The sequence below is a fragment of the Macrosteles quadrilineatus genome, unplaced genomic scaffold (genome assembly GCF_028750875.1).
Source record: "Macrosteles quadrilineatus isolate MER2022 unplaced genomic scaffold, UCM_ALF_1.0 Scaffold_5__1_contigs__length_97177068, whole genome shotgun sequence".
In the NCBI taxonomy this organism is placed as follows: domain Eukaryota; kingdom Metazoa; phylum Arthropoda; class Insecta; order Hemiptera; family Cicadellidae; genus Macrosteles; species Macrosteles quadrilineatus.
The window spans coordinates 55,627,562-55,649,743 of NW_026542598.1; the positions used below are offsets into that span (position 1 = coordinate 55,627,562).

At 34.7% G+C, this 22,182-nt stretch overlaps 1 protein-coding gene across 1 annotated transcript; it reads right to left on the reverse strand.

The window, feature by feature from the left end:
* Nucleotides 1-5,895: 5,895 nt before the first annotated feature.
* LOC128994648 (programmed cell death protein 6-like) lies at nt 5,896-22,086 on the reverse strand. Its single transcript, XM_054419332.1, has 4 exons — nt 21,863-22,086; nt 12,410-12,516; nt 8,471-8,739; nt 5,896-6,537 (listed from the first exon to the last, which is right to left on the reverse strand). The coding sequence occupies exons 1-4, from the start codon at nt 21,913-21,915 to the stop codon at nt 6,436-6,438; spliced, it is 531 nt and encodes a 176-aa protein (XP_054275307.1). The 5' UTR covers nt 21,916-22,086; the 3' UTR covers nt 5,896-6,435.
* Nucleotides 22,087-22,182: the final 96 nt, after the last annotated feature.

Consider the following 22,182-nt stretch of genomic DNA (forward strand, 5'->3'; position numbering starts at 1 on the left):
ATTTAGATTGTCTATAGCTAACATTTAACTTTTGGTCGGAACATAAATTAAATTAAGCTTTCCACAAATATTAACTGCTAAATTGTAAATCAAAGACGTTGCCTGCATGTTACGCGCTCACTATTTCGTGCCTTCACGTTGCAAATCTGGAGTGAGACAAAGTAATTAGAGTGAGACAATGTTAACATTGTCTCACTGATGAGCGAATTGACCACTTTGCTTTCTCAAATCAGCGAGAGAACATGTACATTGTTAGGTAACTGTAGGAAAATTAATTAAATTGCAAAAATTCAACATCATAGTAAAAACTAAAAACTCATTCCACATAGCTGTATCCATGTATCGGCCTTTATTACAGAACTGTACTATTTCTAAATTATTGTGAATATCAGTGTAATTGTGGTTGTGGGAAATTAGGTGGTTTGCGTACGCTGATTTGGAATTTGCCTTAGGCTTGTGTTCCTTGAACCTGGTAGAAAAAGATCTTGAAGTCTGGCCAATGTAAAAATTGGGGCAATCGTTACATTTCAATCTGTAAATTCCTGTTTTTTCCATTCTATTGGTTTCAGGTTGGCACTTTTCTTTGACGATGGTTGAGAGTTTATTGGTAGTTTTAAATGATACAATAACGTCATTTTTAGCCAATTCGTTTACTAGAACCTAGGTTCAAGGAACACAAGCCTAAGGCAAATTCCAAATCAGCGTACGCAAACCACCTAATTTCCCACAACCACAATTACACTGATATTCACAATAATTTAGAAATAGTACAGTTCTGTAATAAAGGCCGATACATGGATACAGTTGAAGAGTATGAAATTTACAAGGCGTCAAAGGAAAACCCACAGCATATATTGAACGAAAAATTATCATTCGAGTCTAACATTATCTACAACACTGCCATTCATATCCTTAATAGAAAGACAACAAAAGAACGAGATAAGGATATCATAGGAGTAGGGGCGGGAGTCAACGCTGACGACACGTGACAGTCGCGACTTGCCCTCAACCGGTGCCGTATCACGTGTTTCGTTACCGCCTGGTCGACCAGTGTTAAATGTTCAGTTTTGTGTTTTTGTGTTTTTATGTCATGTCTATGTTATTTATTTACTACTATAAACTTTTGACGAACTCCATCATGAGGAATATCTAATGACTGCTTGACATTCTCACGACCTGATGATGTGCTCCTGCAGCACGAAACAGCTGTAGTCACTACGAACTACATAGGATCGTTTTGGACAGAACAAGGTAATTTAAACCACTATACGTTAATTCAGACGATCCAGAGGCCATACCATCATGATTTTTTTTTTTTTCATTTTGAGGTCCCTAGAGGCCAAAAACACCATCCGTTCAAATTCATCTATATATATTATTATTATTATTATTTTCTTGCATTTTTAGGGCTACTAATATAGTAAAATTCAAAAACATATTTAACAAAGTACCCTTTTAGTAATTATTAACAAAATAAAATAATTACTAAAAGGGTACTTTGTTAAATATGTTTTTGATTTTTAATATATATATATATATATATATATATGTGTGTGTGTGTCCGTTAGCGCGATAACTCAAGGAAAAATGATCCGATTTTGATGAAATTTGGTATAAACGTGTAAACCTACGTTTATTCGAACGAGTTCGCGAACCAGCATGATCGGACCATGGGAACGGGGGTTTATGGGGGCTTTTATGGGGTAAAAATGGATTTTTCCCATTTTTGACCCAAAAAACATAAAATTTTGCAATTTCTTTCCAAACAATTTTGTAGAGCTTAAAAAAAAAATAATTTAGTATATTGAAGCGTTATAATGTGCCTAATGGTTACGGAGAAAATTCCAAAGAATTGTAAATTTAAAATTCTCATGTTATTCTTATGGAGAATAAGTAAACTGTTGTAGTTTGCTTGTTTATTAACATATTTTGCCCAAATTTGGAAATTTTTTTATTTCTTACTAACTATTAACATTTTAAATAAAAAAACCACTTTTACCCTCCCTGTTGCAGCAAACCTAAGTATGTGTTAAACTGATTCTATTTAAATAGGGAATAAATGTGATATTTTTAAGGAGTCAATTTAGTCAAATCCAATCAGGCAAATGGAAATTCGCTAAGTCTGCAGGTTTGCTGCGGCGGGAGTTTTAATGAATCACAGTGTTTGGTTATTTCTAAATAGGCAAGAAGTACATTAAATTATAAAATTTTGTACCAATATTTTGATGCAGGGAAGTTAATTTAAATCTAATCAATGATATGTTTGTCCATGATGCTCCCTACTCCTAATGTTATAATTATGAACATGATTCAGTTTTTCAAGTAGAATATTATGTTAGTAGAAAACCAGTCATGCTATCTACACAACATTGTCTTAAGAGGAGATAATCTATATATAAAGCTCAAATACCACTGACTCATTCATTCATTCACTCACTCATCACGAAATCTCAGAAACCATAAGACCTAGGAACCTGAAACTTGGCAGGCATCTTCCTTTTGGGTAGTAGACGCTCACTAAGAAAGGATTTTACCCTCCGACCTCTGGGCTCTGGAGTTTCCCATGTTAACCTTATGAGAAATGGAATTAATGAATCTTAACAGCTGTTTCAATTAAACAAGTTGGTTCTGTTCTATGATGTTCAATAGCATTAAAGTTACAAGGATTACCAACAGGGTGCAGCACTATTATTTCTTTTACATTTATGACAACAGCTAATTTGCAACCAAAAGGTGAGTGAGCGTAGCGAATGAACTTCAACCTGGAGGCGAGTTAGCGTAGCGAACGAGCTAACCTGAAGGCAAGTGAGCGCAGCGAACGAGCTAACCTGAAGGCAAGTGAGCGCAGCGAACGAGCTCCAACCTAAAGGTGAGTGAGCGTAGCGAACAAGCTCCGACCTAAAGGTGAGTGAGTGTAGCGAACGAACTTCAACCAGGACGTGATTGAGCCATGCGAACAAGATCATCTTGGAAATTAAGAAGTTAAACGGGACAAAGCCCGCGGGTTACGGCTAGTATTTGATAAAAGTCAAGGACTTAAAAACATTGTATTGAAAATACTTTATTAACAGAGACATAAATATTTATATGCTCAAAAAATATTTGTTCAATTTATTGGTGCAACAAGACCTCTTTAATTTCAACAAAGAAAACAATCCTCAATTTATTATAGTACTCTTAACTATGTTTGTTGTACAGAAATTTTGAAAATTCAAGTTTAATCAAAAATTTAAAAAAATCAATTACATGATACAAAGGATGGGTTTTTTGGAATGTGAGTACTTTTCAACTATCTCTTAAACAAAAAAAAAAAAAAAAAAAACACTTAAAAGTTTTAAAAATAACTAGCTGATCATGTATCACATATTAGTCCCAGTGGTAAAAAGATAAACAAAAGCATCATAACTACACACAAACTAAGAACAATGATACTTAATCCAAAAATATCTTACTTTCAAACAACAAATGCTTTAAATATTCTTTGCATTTATAATAAATAACCAGAGTACAAAATGTACAAGACATTTGAAATTACAGTACTAAACAAAGTTATCAAAATATAAACACTGTTTTTCAAAATACTTTTTTCTAGCAAATATAGATTACTTCACAGTATCTACAGAGCATCTAAAATTAGAAGTTGTCTTGGCCTAGCAAACTAGTTAAAATCTGAGAAATATTTTTCAATGTACGCATCAACTTTGTTACAACATTGGTTTTGAACATGGACAATGGCTATAGATGTTGTCGAGCCACTGACTCGGCGCTACTGCTCGGAGTGATTAGGCGTGAGCGTGTCAAAGTTTTTGTCGTGACACTACTCTATATCACCTCGCAAAATGAAAGTTATTACCTATATTTTAAATTGCTTACAACAACATTCAGGAGCAGGATCAAGTAAAAATGTATCATACCTTGTGTTAATAAAAAAATATAAAAAAAATAAAACTATTAGTTTGTCTTTCAAATTAATGAAAGTTTGAGTTTGCAAAAGGTTAAAAAATTCAATAGTGTACTCTCCAAAGCACCATTTACAATGTTTTCTTTTGCATTTCGAATATAATTTAGATGCTGTATCGCAATAGACTAACTATCAAGTAGTCTTCTCATCACATTGTAAAATATTAAGATTGTTTTTCTTGTCTAGTTCATGTTAGTAGTGACAGCAGGTGCCTCAGTTTAAATACTTTATTTATATTACTTTAGGGTTAATTTTATGATATGTGTTTTAATTTCTTGTAATAAAACCAGAGGACGAGCTATTGTTTATGATTAGATATTTTTAGTTGGTAAATGAGGTTTTAAATAACTGAAATTGAAATAACAAGAATTGTCTTCAGCTGACAAATCTACTAAGACTAAGGGAGCATGTTTAATCTATGGTATCACATACTGTCCGAAGTTCAAGTTTTGTGTTTTCATGACCTGAAATTTTTAAGCTACTGCGGCGGCAGCAATGGCCATGCTTTGTTGCAGAAATGCATTGATCTTTAGATTGTTTTGTTTCAGTCCCACAAGGCACAAACTTGGGCTCTCTATTTAATACTTAAAATATCCAAGTAAATTCTTTTAAAATTTGCAATCATACAATTGCATTGTGGAGTGGTGTTTAAGCATTTAAAATATAGGTCTGATAGAATTTTAAGAAAAGGTTTTTTAATAAAGTAACTTTAACCAGACTAGAGGTGGAAAAGTTATTGGGCCGAAGGGAGCCAAAATGCAAAATCTGGCCCTGAACACATGGCTTGTCTCAGTTTTGAACTAGCTAGCTTGGCCACGATGGGAGTATGTTGGAGACCTTCTATGGGCAAGCCTGGTGTAAACACAGAAATCCTTAGCAAAATACTTAGTGATGGTTGAGCTTAGTGTTAACAATATTGTTTAATACTTCAATCATCATTTAAAATTATAAAACTACAAGTCATAAGCTAATTTAAATTTCTGTCAACGGACAAGTTTAAAAATAAGGAGTAATATCCTTGTAGTTTATAAACTACAAAGAATGTTATAACAATCACATATCCAGAGACGAACAATTTTAGCTTGGGAAAAAGTAATGGGTACAACCAAGGCTAGACTAAAAAAAACAGGTTGTAATGCTCGTCAAGCATGACGTCACGATAGAAAACGGCAATGACGTAATGTTTGCCGTTTGTGATCAGCTGCATGTTTTAATCTTTCCTTGGAACATAAATAAAAAATACCTACGTTATTGCCGTCTTCTATCATGACGTCATGCTTGACGAGCATTACGGCCTGTTATTTTTAGTGTGGCCTCGGTACAACTTAATTACTTTCAATATATGCAGCAATTTGACACTGTATAGGAATTTAAATGTTATCCAAGAATACCAAAGGAAATAAACGGTATCAGCAATCTGACACATACTTTCTCCCGTTAGCTTGTCAACAACCTATATCATGGGTAAGCGTTGGGAGTAACTGTGATATTTTATATGGAAAATAACAAAAGTTGTAATAACTTTCGAACCGTAACTTTTACAGCAATGGGTGGCTTCACTATGTTGTTAGGAATCATAAGGATTATCACATGCTAATTTCAATCAAACCCGGCCTTTTTTAAATACGATTTACGCTTATTTTATGGTTTTTTTTAAATGGGAAAATAGGTAATAACATAATTCGCAATAACTTTTGAACCGTAATTTTTACAGGAATTTCTACCAGTTTGTTCATAATTTAAAGAGCAACAATATACTAAATATTGATCAAAATCGTTCGGGCTATTTTTGAGAAAATCTTATTTTTCTGTTATTTTATGGGTTTTTATCAGAAAACCACCATTAAAGATAAAAAAAATGTTTATTAATACACTTTATGACAACTGCTATGTGTGTGTAAGGTAACTAACTTGTAAATATTTGAACCACTTGAAATTTACAAAACAATTTTTTATTATTAGTTACACAACTTTTTCCCCGATTTTTGTAAAATGGAAAAGTTATTTCATAGTTCACCAATACACCTTATGATTTAAGCCTATGTACAACACATGACTTTCAAGTCACTACCTGACTTTGTGATGAATCATTTTAACTAACAAGTGACCTACTGACACAGAAAAGGTCCACCATTACACAAAGAATACCTGAGTTAAAGCAAAAGTTTGGCACGCTGTTTAGTTTCTTCTTTGTTACAGTTTGTCCTAATACTAATTTTTCACAGCTTCAAGTCTAAAATTTGGTTAGTAACTACTATATACTTTAATGTCTCCGCTTACAAGCATCACAAGAGTCCACTGCTTTCTTTGATAAAAGCCAAATATGTGTCAAAACGGTAAATGGTAAATGTCTATCTGTCAAACAACCTCTTGCTAGAGTAAAAACATTGCTTGAACCTCAGATTTGTAGAATTCATGTCTGATGAATCCAACCCCGATAACTATACATAAAAGATCTTCTAGGTGGTTCTAGGTTAGACCTTCAGACTGAAGACCATGTTGAGGAACTGTTCGTAGTGTATCTGTATGACACCATCTTGGTCCGTGTCGTGCTGACGGAATGCTGATGTGAGTGTCTGAAACAAGCAGTGAAGAGCTAACTAAAAACTAAGATTCTATGAGAAAAATGTTGTGAAAAAAAATAATAATTAAACACTATGATTCTTGGAAAATCAATCAATCTCAAAATATATTAGATTTTTGTGTCACCAACTCATCTGGGCATGGTTCCTTTGTTACTGAGTAAATACAAGGCCAGTGGAAGTGATCAGGGACAGCTGTTTCCAGGACTATAAAAAATCATCTAAATTGTTTAAGAATTGAATCAGTACTCTTCTGATTAATTGGTGGGTACTATATATTTTACTCAGCTATATTTTGAACTCTTAACTGTAAGACACCCTTTGCACTACTTTGCAACAACTATAAAAAATAGAAAATCTGTACCTAGTTACCTAAGTAAATAAAATTACAGATTTGTCGTTAAAATTATATTGAAACGTCGTATGATTAAAAAGTTACAAAGGAAATTCCAAAAAAAAAACTCTTCATTTGATTTGGAGACATAGCCTCTGGATCGTTATTGCATTTTTTTTCTAAGGCTTAGCTTAGAATCCAATTTATTTTATAGTGGAGACCTAGGATTCTACGTTATCATTTCAACAAAGGACCTATGAGACAAAGAACTAATGATAACGTTTTGACCTAGAAACCTAGGTCTCCACTATAAAATAAATTGGATTGTAAGGTAAGCCTTAGATTTTAAAAACCTACATTTGTCATAGGTCTTTTTAGCTATTAAACATGGCCAAACCTATTTTAAGGTAAAATAATTACTGATCAAAGACTCAATTTTGTGCATTATTGGGACAAAAGTTTTACTATAATATACGCCATTTAACAAATACCAATAATCTCCTTAGAGAATACATCGGTTAAAATTACAATCAGCTGTTTAAAGATTCTGAAACACTTTCACTGGTATGTTTCAAATTTCCATTACAATTATTGTTTTACAACTAATGATGTGTCAGTACTATTTTATTGAAGTCTGTATCGGTACCAAACCCAAAAAAATGTTTATTGGTTCACCGTATGAGAACAATAGGTACAGACTTTAAGAGTAAGCTGCAGACATTAAACTTTTATATGACATATTCATTTTGTAATATGTGACGCCTGCATCACAGCGGCGACGCATCAGACGTAAATCAGCTGATTGCTGGAGAACTTGGGGAGGGGGTAAGAAGCGCGGAGACAGAGTAGTGGTTTAGTAGTTGTGCTCTGGAGACTACTTTTGCCGGTTCAATGCTGGACATCGTCGCCGAATTTATAAGTTGTCATTAGATTAAGTAATTTTAAAATATGTTCTAATTTTTTTCAGGAAGGGGGGGATTAAGGGGTTAGGGAACTAATAACTATTTCAGCTTAGTATGTAAATTAAACTTGAGCACACTCGTACCCTTAATGTACGAGAGGAAGTTTTACTTGTTCTTTTGCTTAATATATTTAATTAGATGCAAAAGAAATATTAGATCATCATAATGGCTGTGATATGGATGTGGTTTGGCTCAGTATTTAATTTAAGTTTATTATTATTCAACTCAGAATGTCGATGCAGCAATAAACTGATTATATTGAGCCTTAACGATCCTTATGAGTCCAGTACCGTTACTATAAATTATAGTACACGCCACAAATAGAAGGTTGATTACATACAAATAGCTGTCTAATTTTGTGTTTAATGTTAAGGGTGGTTACAATCAAAAAGCTGGAAGTAGTCTATTAAAAAAAAATTTTGGCAATCTTGTTTTATAAGTAAATTCAAAAGCAATTCAGAAGAATGACTCTTGTAAATTAAAAAACAAATTATACTGTTTGCAAGTACTCTATTTTGTGATTGGAAATCAAATGAAATGATTGCCAAGGACCGAGAAATTAAGATACTTTGACTGAAGTGAAGCCTAATTAGCGGCTTAATGGCAAACAAATGAAGAAAAAAGTACTTACATAGAGGATAACGCTGCATTGAATAAAGTCATCAAACAGGATGGTTCCTCGCCCGAACCTGTCAAACTTGCGCAGCAAAGTGTCCACAGTCTGAGGACTCAACCGATAGCCAAACGTTGTCAGGGCCTGTGTCAGTTCGTTCTTGTCGATGTTACCGGAATTGTCCCTGTCAAAGGAGCGAAAGCAGTTCTGCCAGTCAGTAACATATTTCCACAGCGCTCCAAAATCTTCAAAACTGACAGTGCCTCGGTTCTGTTTGTCAAACATACCTAGGAAAGTACAGTATTATATAGGTAAAACCAGTCTTTATTGGTTTCAGCATACAACTACAATATTCTAAAACCGGACACAAACTGTCAATTGCACGTTATCGGGTAGACCTTGAGCCATGATAAATGTGAGCTATGAAACAGTTTTAAGTTTGCCGTTAAATGGGTCTTGTAGTCACTGTCACTGATAATGCACATTTCCCCAGTGAGCTTAGCTCCACTGCTATTTTCTTCTTTTGTAGCGAATTTCCCAATAGGGAAGTAGCTATTACCGTAGGTGGCATGGTAAGACCTAGGCCCAGGACCGATTAACTTTTTCATTTTGATGTTCCCAGAGGCCAAAAACACCATTCGTTCAAATTTATATATATATGTGTGTTCGTGGCGATAACTTGAGTAATTTTTGTCCGATTTCGATGAAATTTGGTTTAAAGGTGTAAGGCGGGATAAACGTGAATGAGTTCGCGAACCAGCATGATTGGAAAATGGGAACGGGGTTTTACAGGGGTTTTATGGGGTAAAAATGTCTTTTCTCATTTTTTATCCTCAAAACACAAAATCTCCCAATTTCTCTCCAGATCTTTTTAAAGAGCTTAAAAAATCAAATAATGTAGTATATCAATGCGTTTTTGTACGGTTATTAGTAACGGAGAATATTCAAAAAAATTTTCATTTAAAATTCCCTTGTTATTCTTATGCAGAATATTGTAGTTGTAGTTTGCTTGTTTATAAATATATTTTGATAAAACTTAGCAAATTTATTTATTTTATACTAAGATATTAATATTTTACCAAAAACACACTTTATTAGCCTCCCTGTAGCACCTAACCAAGGTACTTGTTTGACCTAATGTTATTTATAGATTTAATTGTATATCAATTCAGGCAAATTGAAATTCACTTAGTCTGCAGGTTTGCTGTGGCGGTGTTTTTTATTTTACATAAAAATTGCTATAAATCTAAAAAAAACATTTACTAAGAGGTACACATAAGAGGTGCATAAGAATGATTCTATGAAATGCAATTATTACTTTCATATACGAGTGGAGTTCTGTGTTCACTAAATACCAATCTGCTTAAAAAAGATGGTTTTGCTTGTAATATACGATAATAATAATATGCGGGGGTTTTTTGGGTTTGGTGTATAGTTCCGTAGTTCACGAGTTTGCCGTGATGAGGCTCCTCGCCGCTTACTGGCATCATTTGCAGGGGCGGCTCCTTCCCCCGAGAGCAGGGGAAAATTTTCAATATTTCAATAAACGTATCTCATACCATTTAATATTTAATATTATTATAATTAGCTATGTCTTGATACCTAAAGGAAAATCTCGGCACCATCGGTTTTTAGAACAAGTATCTGTGCCAAAAATCAACGTTAAATGGGAGTACAGTACCAGTATTTCAATACCAACAGGACAGGGGCCTTTATGCGGCCTTGTTTTGACGATGACCAGAAACAATACGTGCGGTGGCATCGGACGAATTGCGCATGCGGCGGATGTTACTTTCATTGTTTATTCATTTTTCTTAGTACATTAGGTATAAGTTATGGCCAAAACTCGAAACCTACATTAGCAAAGAGGTCAAGGGAACATCCCGTGAGCAACTGTTGCGATCACGGCAACATAGTTTTGTATTTCCCACGATCGTGATTTTCTTCCTTTCGGTAATGAACTTGGCGCATAAAATATTCATGTGCTCTATAGTAATAAATGGACAAGACACTTGGCCATAGGCTATCGGAAGTGATTCTTAAAAAATATAAAGTAGATTTTAAAAATATAAAGTAGATTTTAAAAATATAAAGTAGATTTTAAAAATATAAAGTAGATTTTAAAAATATAAAGTAGATTTTAAAAATATAAAGTAGATTTTAAAAATATAAAGTAGATTTTAAAAATATAAAGTAGATTTTAAAAATATAAAGTAGATTTCTCGGCCCCAATCAAAATTTACGTAGTCTACTGACAATTAACAAGCTTTTTTCGGTCTTCCAAATTTCCAAAGTTTCCAGTATCGAGTTCAGCTCGACATTCTGGTCCCCGGTCCCCATAAGTTTATTTGATTTTGATTTACAATAATTAATTATTACAAATTAAAATACTTTAAAACAATTACTTTAACAATATAATTTGCTTTCAAAATATTGTCAAACCGCTTTCACAGGTGCGCCCATAGCAAATTGATAAAAATAGACGGATCTTTGTACGTAGGCCTATTTAGGCAAGATAACATAGATTTTTTTTTCAAATTTACAAGTATATTTTTACTAGTTTTGATTGTCTCCTGCAATTGTAGCAGCATCTGTGACCATATTCTGCGGTCTCGGCGTCACCGCTGGTCGTCTCTCGCTATCACGTCAAGGCCGGTAATCGGCCACGTTTCGGATGACCGGGCTTCAGATAGTCAACGGTTGACTGTTCGTAGTGAGGTTACTGATCCCGAGATCTGATTTTGATAAGGATCAGTTACTGATAAAGACCTTAAAAATGTGATGGCACAAAGCTTAATGTTAATTTGCTATTGACTCCATATTAAAATTAAATACTCAAAGCTTGAAATGTAAACTTTCAATCAATGTTACTGAATTATAAGTGGTGGTAGAAAGTGTTGAATTTACGACTATGCCGTGGTTTAGGACCTCGAGGGTATTGTACAATAAACGCCGCGGTTAAACATTTTTTACTACAATTGAAAAAATCTTTTTTATGTCTCTAAAAATCTAAAAACGTGAGATTTAGGTCTAATTTGCAAAAGTTTCCCGGACCCCCGGTGTTTAGGGGGTTAACAGCCTACAACCCAAGATTTCAAGCAATGGCCCCCTCCGAGAATCCATGCTGGAGCCGCCTCTGATCATTTGTGAGCAGAATTACATCATTTGCTCCCCCCATACAAGGGACATTTCCACTGTATCATCTTATCACAAGTTCAAAAATGCAAGATTTTTAAACCAAATGTTTAATTATAAATAAGTTAATAAATAAGATTTTGCTCTCCTGTAAAATTTAGCAAATGGCAGTAACGAGTTATCATCACTACACCTGTGGAGCTTAACATCCACAGCCTGATCCACCTAACTCAAATGTTCCGCCAAGAAGGCACTCTTCAACTCACGTCAGTGCACGTAAGGTGAGTAGAGTACCATCAGGCTGTCTTGGTGCTGCCGTGGAACAAAGAACATGGACGTGTGCTAGGAGTTGGGATATGGCGTAAGGCTCCATGAGAGGTAAGGTGGTAGATATGTAATTACTCTAAATCTCCATGATTGTACTTTTCAGATTCTGTAGTTAAAAATGCTTATCTTAATTTCCAGTGCCCCCTTTTAATATTAATATTTTGCTAAATTCTTAGTCCACATTGTGTCCAGTTATCTGATTAGTAATTATTGCACATATTCAAAGACAATGAACTTCTGTAGTTAAAATGGTTCAATTAATATTAATAATCATCAAAGCTGGCTCTTTGGGCTTGTGATTCACGGTAAATTATCTCCTCTGGTTAAATTAAGGGGTTCAGTTGTTGTTTCCTACACAAATGGTTTTGTCGTAACAGTCAATCAATTGACAATAATCGCCAATATCGTAGCTTAAACGCCACACACCAATGCTAGATTGAAATCATGAAAAAAGGTGTACAGTAGGCCTACAACGTTCTCCGTGACTTTACTTACCAATCATCAGTCTCACAGTTTCGGGATTAAAGGGAGTCCAGGTGCCATTGGATAAGGCAGTTTGTAGTTCATCTGCAGAAATAACACCACTGCGATCTTTGTCAACTCTGTAAATAACATAGGATGAAATAGATTTTAAAGTACAATAAAGCAAATTACTTTATTAATACAGCTAGTCCAGAAGAGGCGGATCCAGGAATTTGTTGAAGGGGGGGCGAACTTAAATTTTTACATATTGTGTGGACACATTTTTGCCCTATAGGTATAAGGGCTCAAAAAATAGAACCCATTTTTGAAGTTGGATTTGGTTTAATGGTACCTATTTGTAAAAAATTCGAATTGGTTAAAAACGTTCCGTTTATTGGTTGTTTTGCAATAATTTTGCCCCGATCATGAAAGACGATAATGATGTCCCCATGATCGCACGGGTCATGAAAGATTTTGCTGCAATCGTAAAACACAATAATGATATATTTCCAAATTGCAACCGCAGGAGGTGTTCAGTGTATTATTACTATTGTCAGGATCGCAGGAAACGATAACGAGTCTTATAGCTTTCGCGGTGATGTTCAAGATATTTCAGAAATTGCGGTAGACGATGATAATGTCTTGGCACCCACGGGTGGATGATTGATGATGTCTTGGTGTTCACGGGAGATGCTCACAAATCCACCGCGATCGTGGGATATGATTATGATAACTTCAATATAGCCGGATTGTTTAAAACCATCCCGCCATCATAAGAGAGGATAGCTTTGTCTATGCGATCGTGGGAGATGTTGAAGACAAATTTAAGGTTAGATCCTACCAGTTTATGTTGAGAGCAATTTATTGATTATCATCCCTTTTATGTACCGTACCTATTTAAATTTACATTTAAGTACCTATTTAAACTTTTATCCAAATAAAACGATCTTTTAGAAAACCATTACTTAGACTGTATGTTTTGACTGAAGAATAGAGCACAAATAATATAATTTTTCCAAATAAGAAATTGAGAAAAACCATTTTGTCAACACTCTTAAACCTCACTAATAAAAAACCATTGACTATAAATATTGGGTGAATATGTTCAATCATGAAACAAACTCAAAACGAGCTTCAAAATTTATATTAGGATGAAAAGATTGCATACGTATGATTTAAAGTTAATATCAAAACCATTGATTATACATCTCTACAACTGTAATCTTAAGACAGGTTATGGGGAAAAGATATAAGTTTATGGTCACACCGTATTCAATCTAGTTCATGTGGACTGGAATGAATCTAGTGCAACACATTAAGTAAGCAAAATATCCCTTTTTCAGTGAAATAAGACTGCTCCCTCAAAATAAAAACTACTAATGTGGAATACACTTGCAGGATTAAGTAAGTTACGACGGAAAATACATAAGTTTAGCAATTCCTGGCAGTTAAGTAAGATTTGGTAAGAGTGTATGCCAGGCACAACATTATTACATGTTAGGCCCAAGTTACCCGATAATTAAACATTGTTGATGTCCAAGGGGGGGGGGGCGCCCCCTGACTGGATCCGCCACTGAATTGGAGTCAATTGTACATGACAATTTGATTTATTATGTCAATATGTCATATTATTATGTCATTAGCTCTTTCAAATGACCTCCACCAATGTCCACACAAGACTCTAATCTTTTTTGAAAATTCTCGAACAGATTACAATTCACTGATATTGGTATTGCAGAGATTTCATCAATGACGCTGTTGTGTGTGTGTGTGTATTACAAATAGGTAGAGGGTTTCTTGAATAAACACCCAACCAATGATACACAGCCAGAAGTTACATGCAGCAGAAATATTTGATAAATAAGCAGAAATAAAATCTGTTGAGCAGAGCAACATCGCTGTCAGAAAACAAGATGTCCCGGGAAGGGTCTGCACAGGACATTCATCGAGCAGAATAGCTTTATCTTGTTAGAACCATAATATGTTCCTATTTAAACCTCTGTGATGCAGTTAGAGGACTAAAAATTCCTAAAAAATCATTAATATGTTATATTCTTTAAAACTTTTTCCCATTCTGGTTCTCAAAAAAGAATTATTCCAAAACGTAATTTACCACACCGGACAGTTACTATTTCACTGTAACTGGGGATTTACAGTTACAGAATTGTACTATTAATTGTTCAGTAACTTCAATGGTTTGGTTAATTCCTAGGTTACAGATAAAAAAAAAGTGGAAATGAGCTTTGGCAGACATATTATTAGACAAACGTACATAATAAGGTTTTCACTTTCAATAACCTGCAAGAACCTTTTACTAAACATCAGACATAATCTAATCTAATCATCTATTTCAATAACCTTTGATTCAACTTAAGTCATAGACAAAAAGAATTAAATATAGACTGTCAGCCGTGCTGCGGTTACCATGGTTACCGTAAGTTCGGGTGCACACCGCTGTAGTTTACTTAGCGCGTACGCTGTAACTACCGTGGCGATCCCAGCGGTGTGCGCCAGAACCTATGGTAACCGCAGCACAGCTGACGGTCTATATTTAATTCTTTTTGTCTGCTTACGTGCAACAACCAATTTGTAAGGATGAAAATATGAGGGATGGATGAGTGTAAGGATGAATGGCGCGATCTTGTAATCTTGTTAGTCACTAATTAAGGCCAACATCTTCCTTAGACACAGCTGTTAATTCCATACAGCCAATGGCAACTAAGAGACCTATAGTAGAATCCGAACCACATTTTTGCCTTGTAATTAACGAATCGGTCTAATTATAAGGATAGCACTGTGGGTGGTAGGATGGGTTGAAAAAAATCACGACTTGTAATAAGGTATTTTCGAGTTGTATAATACCTTGGAAAAGCTGCCAAATTGTGAGCCCAAAACAACAATGTAATAAACATATTTCCATAGAAAAAAAGAAAATTGTGCCAAAGGGATAGGCCAACAATAGAAACTAGATAACCCGGTGCTCTAAATCGAGCAAAACTGCAACTTGTAATAAAAGAATAAAGAACAAAAACATAAACAGCGAGACCTCATTCAAAGAGTCACTCTGATTATAGAAATATTAAAAATATTATGTTGTACAAAATTTTAAAAGTAATCTACAATATTTAAATATATAGGCCTATCCACTCTCATACTGCTTTGGCCAAAAACACCATCCATTCAAATTCATATATACATATATATATTTATATATGTGTCCGTCAGCGCGACAACTTGAGCAAAACTCATCCAATTTTGATGAAATTTGGTACAAACTAAAAAACCTACGTTTATTCGAACAAGTTCGCGAAGCAGCATGATCAAACTATGGGAACAGGTGTATATCGGGGGTTTTATGGGGTAAAAATTTGTTTTTCCAATTTTTAACCCTAAAAACTTAAAATTTTACATTTTCTTTCCAAACCATTTTATAGAGCTTAAAATACAAAAAAATTTAGTATATTGAAGCGTCATTATGCGCCAAATGGTTACGGAAAAAATTCCAAAAAACTGTAAATTTAAAATTTCCATGTTATTCTTATTGAGAATGAACATACTTTGATTAAATTTGAAAAAGGCATTCATTTCATTCTAAACTATTAACATTTTACAAAAAAAAAAAAAACAAATAACAAATACCCCCGTCGCAGCAAACCTGCATACTTAGCGAATTTCCATTTGCCTGATTGGATTTAAACTAAAATGTCTCCTTAAAAATATCACATTTAGCCTATTCCAAGTTTAAACAGAATTACTGTAGTTCAATGAGTACTTAGGTTTGCTGCAACAGGGAGGGTAAAATGTTTTTTTTATGTAAAATGTGAAAGGTACTGTGGTTTAGTAAGAAATTAATGTATTTTCCAAATTTGATCAAAATATGTTCATAAACAAGCAAACTACAACAGTTGACTTATTCTCCATAAGAATAACATGAGAATTTTAAAATTACAATTTTTTTGAATTTTCTCCGTAACAATTAGGCGCATAATAACGCTTCAATATACTAAATTATTTGTTTTTTTAAGCTCTACAAAATGGTTTAAAAAGAAATTGTTCCCATAGTCCGATCATGCTGGTTCGCGAACTCATTCAAGTTTATCCCGCCTTACACCTTCAAACCAAATTTCATCAAAATCGGACAAAAATTACTCAAGTTATCGTGCGGATGGACACACACACATATATATATATATATATATATATATATATATATATCTATACTAGCTGTGTGCCCGTTCTACGCACGGGGATCTTATAGTAGTCAGTTGACACCTTCTTATATTAAGATTAAGAACAGCAGTTAGTTTGCATATTTTTGCAGATATGCTGGCAAAACTATTATATATAAACCTTCGCAAATACAGTATCTGACAGTTCAAGCCAAAATAAATGCTTCGCAATTAAATGTCACCCGGATCGTTATGGTCCATATGTCCAATGATTAAACTAAAAAATGTTTTATAGATCCATGAAGGGTAGCCCTAAAGTAGGCCTATAATTGAAAGTTACTTTCCACATCGGTTAACTTAAACGTATTTATAGTACTACCTCAACCTCACCATTTAACACTTTATTCCGGTTGACATTTTCAGTATCAAAGGTGCTCTTGTCCATTCCATGAAACAAGGACATTAATGCGTTACCAACAGACATACACACAACAATCCAAAAAAGGCCACGAACTATTGATACATAAACAATATAAAGGCGTAAACAATTCATGATGGTTTGCCCAACAAATGTTTTACTCAAATAGGTTATCATTTTCTTAGCATACCGGGTAAGCTAAGATTTGGAATCCAGACAGAAAAAGCAAAACTTATACAGAGTTAAGACATCACTTAAATTGAATACGGACGGCTCTAATAAATAAGGTGCAACACCAACGATAACTAATTTATAAACTACAGTGATGTGTTGGTACTACGTAAAAATGATTCTAGCAGCTACCAACGGTTCTAAGGAAAAGAACCAGTACCTACGTAAGAACCTACCTAAGAACTATAGTACATCCGACCAATTAAATACATTAATATCTAATCCCGGTCCCGAGGTTATTGATCTCTTGCTTTTGGATTTTCTCGTAAAAAGTTATAGCGTAAACTTATCGGTGTCAGTTTGAAAAAAAAACAACCTTACCCAAACAACTTTTTGTTATTTAATAGATTACGCATTCTCTAAACAATGATTAGTATATCTATTAACATTAGAAGGAAATGTGACGAAAATCACACAATGTTGGTGTTTTGGTCATTTGTAATTATATTTCTTAAGTAGGTAGGCCATGTATTCTATGTAAAAGTACCGGATTCAAGGATCGTCGTCAAAAAGGTTGTTATGAATAAATATGTAGGCTTACGTACCCAAGATATGAGCTATGGGCCTATTGGCTGTATGGTCCAACGATTGCATCACACGGTGAGTAGAAACAGAAAGTGACACATTGGAAAAGCGAGTTTAGCTCTTCCTCTGTTAAACCTCTGTTACAATCACCCACTGCAGTTGTGATTTTTTACTTTACACTTTACACAACCGCCATTGAAGCGCCGTCAATGAATGGAAACCTTTTTTGTAAGCTATTGGCGACGATCATTTCAGTGTCCAGCCCTATACAACACTGATTCAAGGTCTTCTTTCTGGTTGTCAAAACTCAAGAAACATTTTATACTCAAAGAATTTCTGGTTCCGATTTGGACGATGTCTAGTTATTTAATTTCATTTACGGTTACACTATTAGACTATATTATTGCACTTGCGATTAATTAAATCCGTTATGTAAGAAAAACGTTTTTAATCTCACTTGGTTGGGATTTGCTTTCAAAACGAGATTCGAAATGGTTGCGGTATTTGTAAACAACATTTTGTAAACATATCATTGACAGCTAGAAAAAATAATCTTGATCCGAACAGCTGTTCGTTATTTCATAGACGATAATGTGATAAAAATTGAACGTAAATTTGACAAAAATCGCACAAAACTGCATTTTTGAACGTCCGTAATTTTATTTACAAAGTAGTGAGGCTATATTTAAATCACTAAAGACACTCTCGCCAATCCAGTGAATACATTAAAATGACTTGGATCTTGATAGGTACTCTGGTTTTCACGGAGAAGATTGCGTAAAATGTCATCTTGAGTGTTACAGACAAAGGGAAAGACAGACAGACAGACAGACAGAAATAGAGATAAGACTCGTTTCTGCTTCTTTAATGTATAAAACGTAAAAATAACCTAAAAGTATATAATTCTGAGCAAAGTACAGACAAAACTCTAATTTTATTTATATAGATATAGATATATAAAAATTTGAACGAATGGTGTTTTTGGCCTCTGGGGACATCAAAATGAAAAAGTAAATCGGTCCCGGGCTTAGGTCTTACCATGAGACCTACGGTAATAGCTACTTCCCTATAGGGAAATTCGCTAAAACACATTTTTACCCTCCCTGTTGCAGCAAACCTAAGTACTCGTTAAATTAATATTATTTAAATAGGGAATAAATAAGGTATTTTTAAGGAGACATTTTTGTGTAAATCCAATCGAGCAAATGGAAATTCGCTTAGTCTGCAGGTTTGCTGCGGCGGGGGTATTGTCTCTTATTAAGTACATAAAAATCTCACTTTACTCCTCGGAACTCTCCTCCCTACAAATTTCTGCCACAGTCTTAAAAGATTGGGCAAATGGGTTGGTATTGTGACCCTATTTCCCACATATTTTTTATTGCATTATTTGTTTGAATTGAATTTCATGCTCTGTTGGGTTCCAGCACAGACTTTTGAATACTGTAATGTTTACTCTGTGGTCTGTGGTTCCAGTGCCAACGTCGGGTACTTGTATATCTGTGCGTATTTAGGATCATCACCTTCTTGAAGAATTAGAGGAACTACTCGGTGGTAAAACGTGTCATAGATGTTGAAAATTGTGGATCCCCTGCGTGATCCTCTCATCTAATGAGCTTTGGAGTTAAACATGACAAAGGCGGAATTGAATTGACAAATTTCATCAAACTAATTTCTGGATAGCTGGTCTCACAACCCTGTTTTCAGATTGGGAGGCTCCAATAATTTCATAAAAACAAACCTTCCATTTAGAACAAAAAGTAAATATTTAACTGTCGCGGCCAGACTTTTCTTGCTTAAAATGTAAGCCACCACAATAAACATTTAATTTTCATTTCTCCAAGGTTGGATGTATCACCACGGTGGCGGTACTGCCACTCTGTACCTGTCAAAAATGTTCCATTGGAAGGTTGATGCATGTTGGTTAGTTACGATCGCGTTCCCTCCAGCCACTCACAGTTCTTCATCTTACGGTGGCATTTAATTTGAAATTTAAATAAAATTTGAAAGTTAGCCAAACAACAGAAAACACTATGAAGGAATTTCGATACATATGGTAAATTACATGATAATTGGTATATAATGAATAACTGCCCTGTAAACAATCACTTTTAAATAATTCACTTCATCACACCGAACTGTAACCAAAACTACCGGTAGGCCTTAGCCTACATAATATTTCAGAAAAATACGATGTAAGGTACCTAAATCAATTCAACTATTCGTCCATATGTTTAGTTGTACACAAAGAGAATTGAGTTTGATGTCAACAGATAGCGCTGCCGTTTCCAAACTTTAGCACTTAACTGTACTTAAGTTCCGATGCCCTTTCTTAATGTTCTGAGACGTATTTGCACATCTACGTGAAAATACCTTTAATTTGATACCTCAAACGTTAATAAAATCCATGAAGCCGTTATCGAGTTATGACTGTGAAAAGAAAACTGCTTAGCCTAAGTACCGGTATTAATAGCCTGTATAGAATTATGGTGATTTATTATTTTCTTGAGGCAGACTTTAAATAATGCTTTAAATTGATAAAGACTGATACTTTTATCAAAATGGTGAAAATTAGGTAAGCTACCTATTAAGAAGTACCTACCTAACTAAACGAAAAAAAAATGTATTTTTAGTAAATTGGGTTCTTATGGAACCGTGGTCGCACCAACGCCAGCAACAGCAACTTATTGTAATATTCTGACACATTTCAACCAACTAGCAACGAGTGTAGGTACAAATAATTATAGCTTACTAACTTATAGCCTAAGGTTTATTTACAGTGTTGTTACAGTCAAAACTGTTTAATTAAAACACAATATTCTACCAAATTTTCATCGTCTGTCTTGTTGATTGTTACAATCATTACCTACCTAAAATATAAACTCGATCATTTAAATAAAAAAATGTACTATTTTCTAGCCTCAAACACGTCTGTCAGGCGTCCGAACAATCCAAAACTATCATTCACAAGAAATCTGAAATTGACTGACGGACGCCAGGAGAGCGACTGACAGAACTGCAACGGATGAATGTAGATAGCTCAAAAGAACATTCATTAACTTAAAGAATATTTTTGTTAACTGCGACGTGCCTGAAGTGACTGGACTGTGACGAACCGTAACTGATGTGCGTGGATCGACCTTTTACTGTGTTGTATATTTGTAGGAGGGGAGGTAGGAGAAGTGGGAGGGGTTATTGCTGATCTATTGCCAGTTTCACGCTGATGTTTACTTAACTCACAATTATTACTCAGTTCAGTCATGAGGTAACTTACCGTAAACTAAAAAGTATGGGTACAGTTTCTCAACTGGGCTATGCTAATATTAATTGAAACTAAGCTTATCGAATTGAAAATATTGATTAGGCTATCTATAAAATCCAATGTATGTTTGTATATTTATATGTTTGTCCTTTATGGACTACAAAACCGCTCGTCAGATTGTAATGAAACTTTCAGGCATTATTAAGCATTATTCAAGGATGGTTTGTGTGAAGTTTGGTGCAGATCCGTCAATAGGGCTCCGTCCCAGTGGCTCTGGAGTTTCCCATGTTAACCTTATGAGTACTCATATTTAAATGGAATTAAAGAATCTTAACAGCTGGTGCAACTAAACAATTTGATTCTGTAATGTTCAATAGCATTAAAAAGTTAATAAGTTTACCAGCACTATATTTATTTTTAATTTATGAGAACAGTTGAGCGTAGCGAACGAACTTCAACCTGGAGGTGAGTTAGCGTAGCGAACGAGCTAACCTGAAGGCAAGTGAGCGCAGCGAACGAGCTCCAACCTAAAGGTGAATGAGCGTAGCGAACGAACTTCAACCAGGACGTGATTGAGCCATGCGAACGAGCTCATCTTGAAAATGAACGAGCATGTGACATAAAACCACAATAGGACAGGACGACGTCTGTCGGGCCAGCTAGTCTATTATAAAATAAAACTAATCATAACCTAACCTAACCAACCAAACTTGCTGATGGGGAAAAATCGCATGAAGGTTTACTAATCGAATCGATAGTTTCAATCAGTATTAGCATAGCCCAGTTAAGAAACTGAAGAAGGCCTACCCTGGTTTAATTATGCTAATTATTATCAATCCGAGGTCTGACTTAGGCCTAACTTCACTTAGGTTATGGCAACTTACTTCTGAAAAATGTCCCAGAGAAATTCACGAGAAGGCATGGTTGACATATTCATTGTTGCAAACTAATTTTCAATCAAACGCAAGGATGAATGATAATAGACAGCACTGTAAGAAGCTGATGTGGAATATAGATTATAAAAATTAGTGCAAATAAACTTTAGCCTAATCGTTTCCTTCCTCCTCTACCCTCCTTCTTTCGGTCCTTCCTTCTTCACTTCACTTCTACTTCAGCTATCAGCTTCAGAGAGAGACTCAGACTCAGACTAGTGACTAGTCGGACTTCTTATCAGTGTCAAAGTGTGACGTGACTCAGTCCTCAG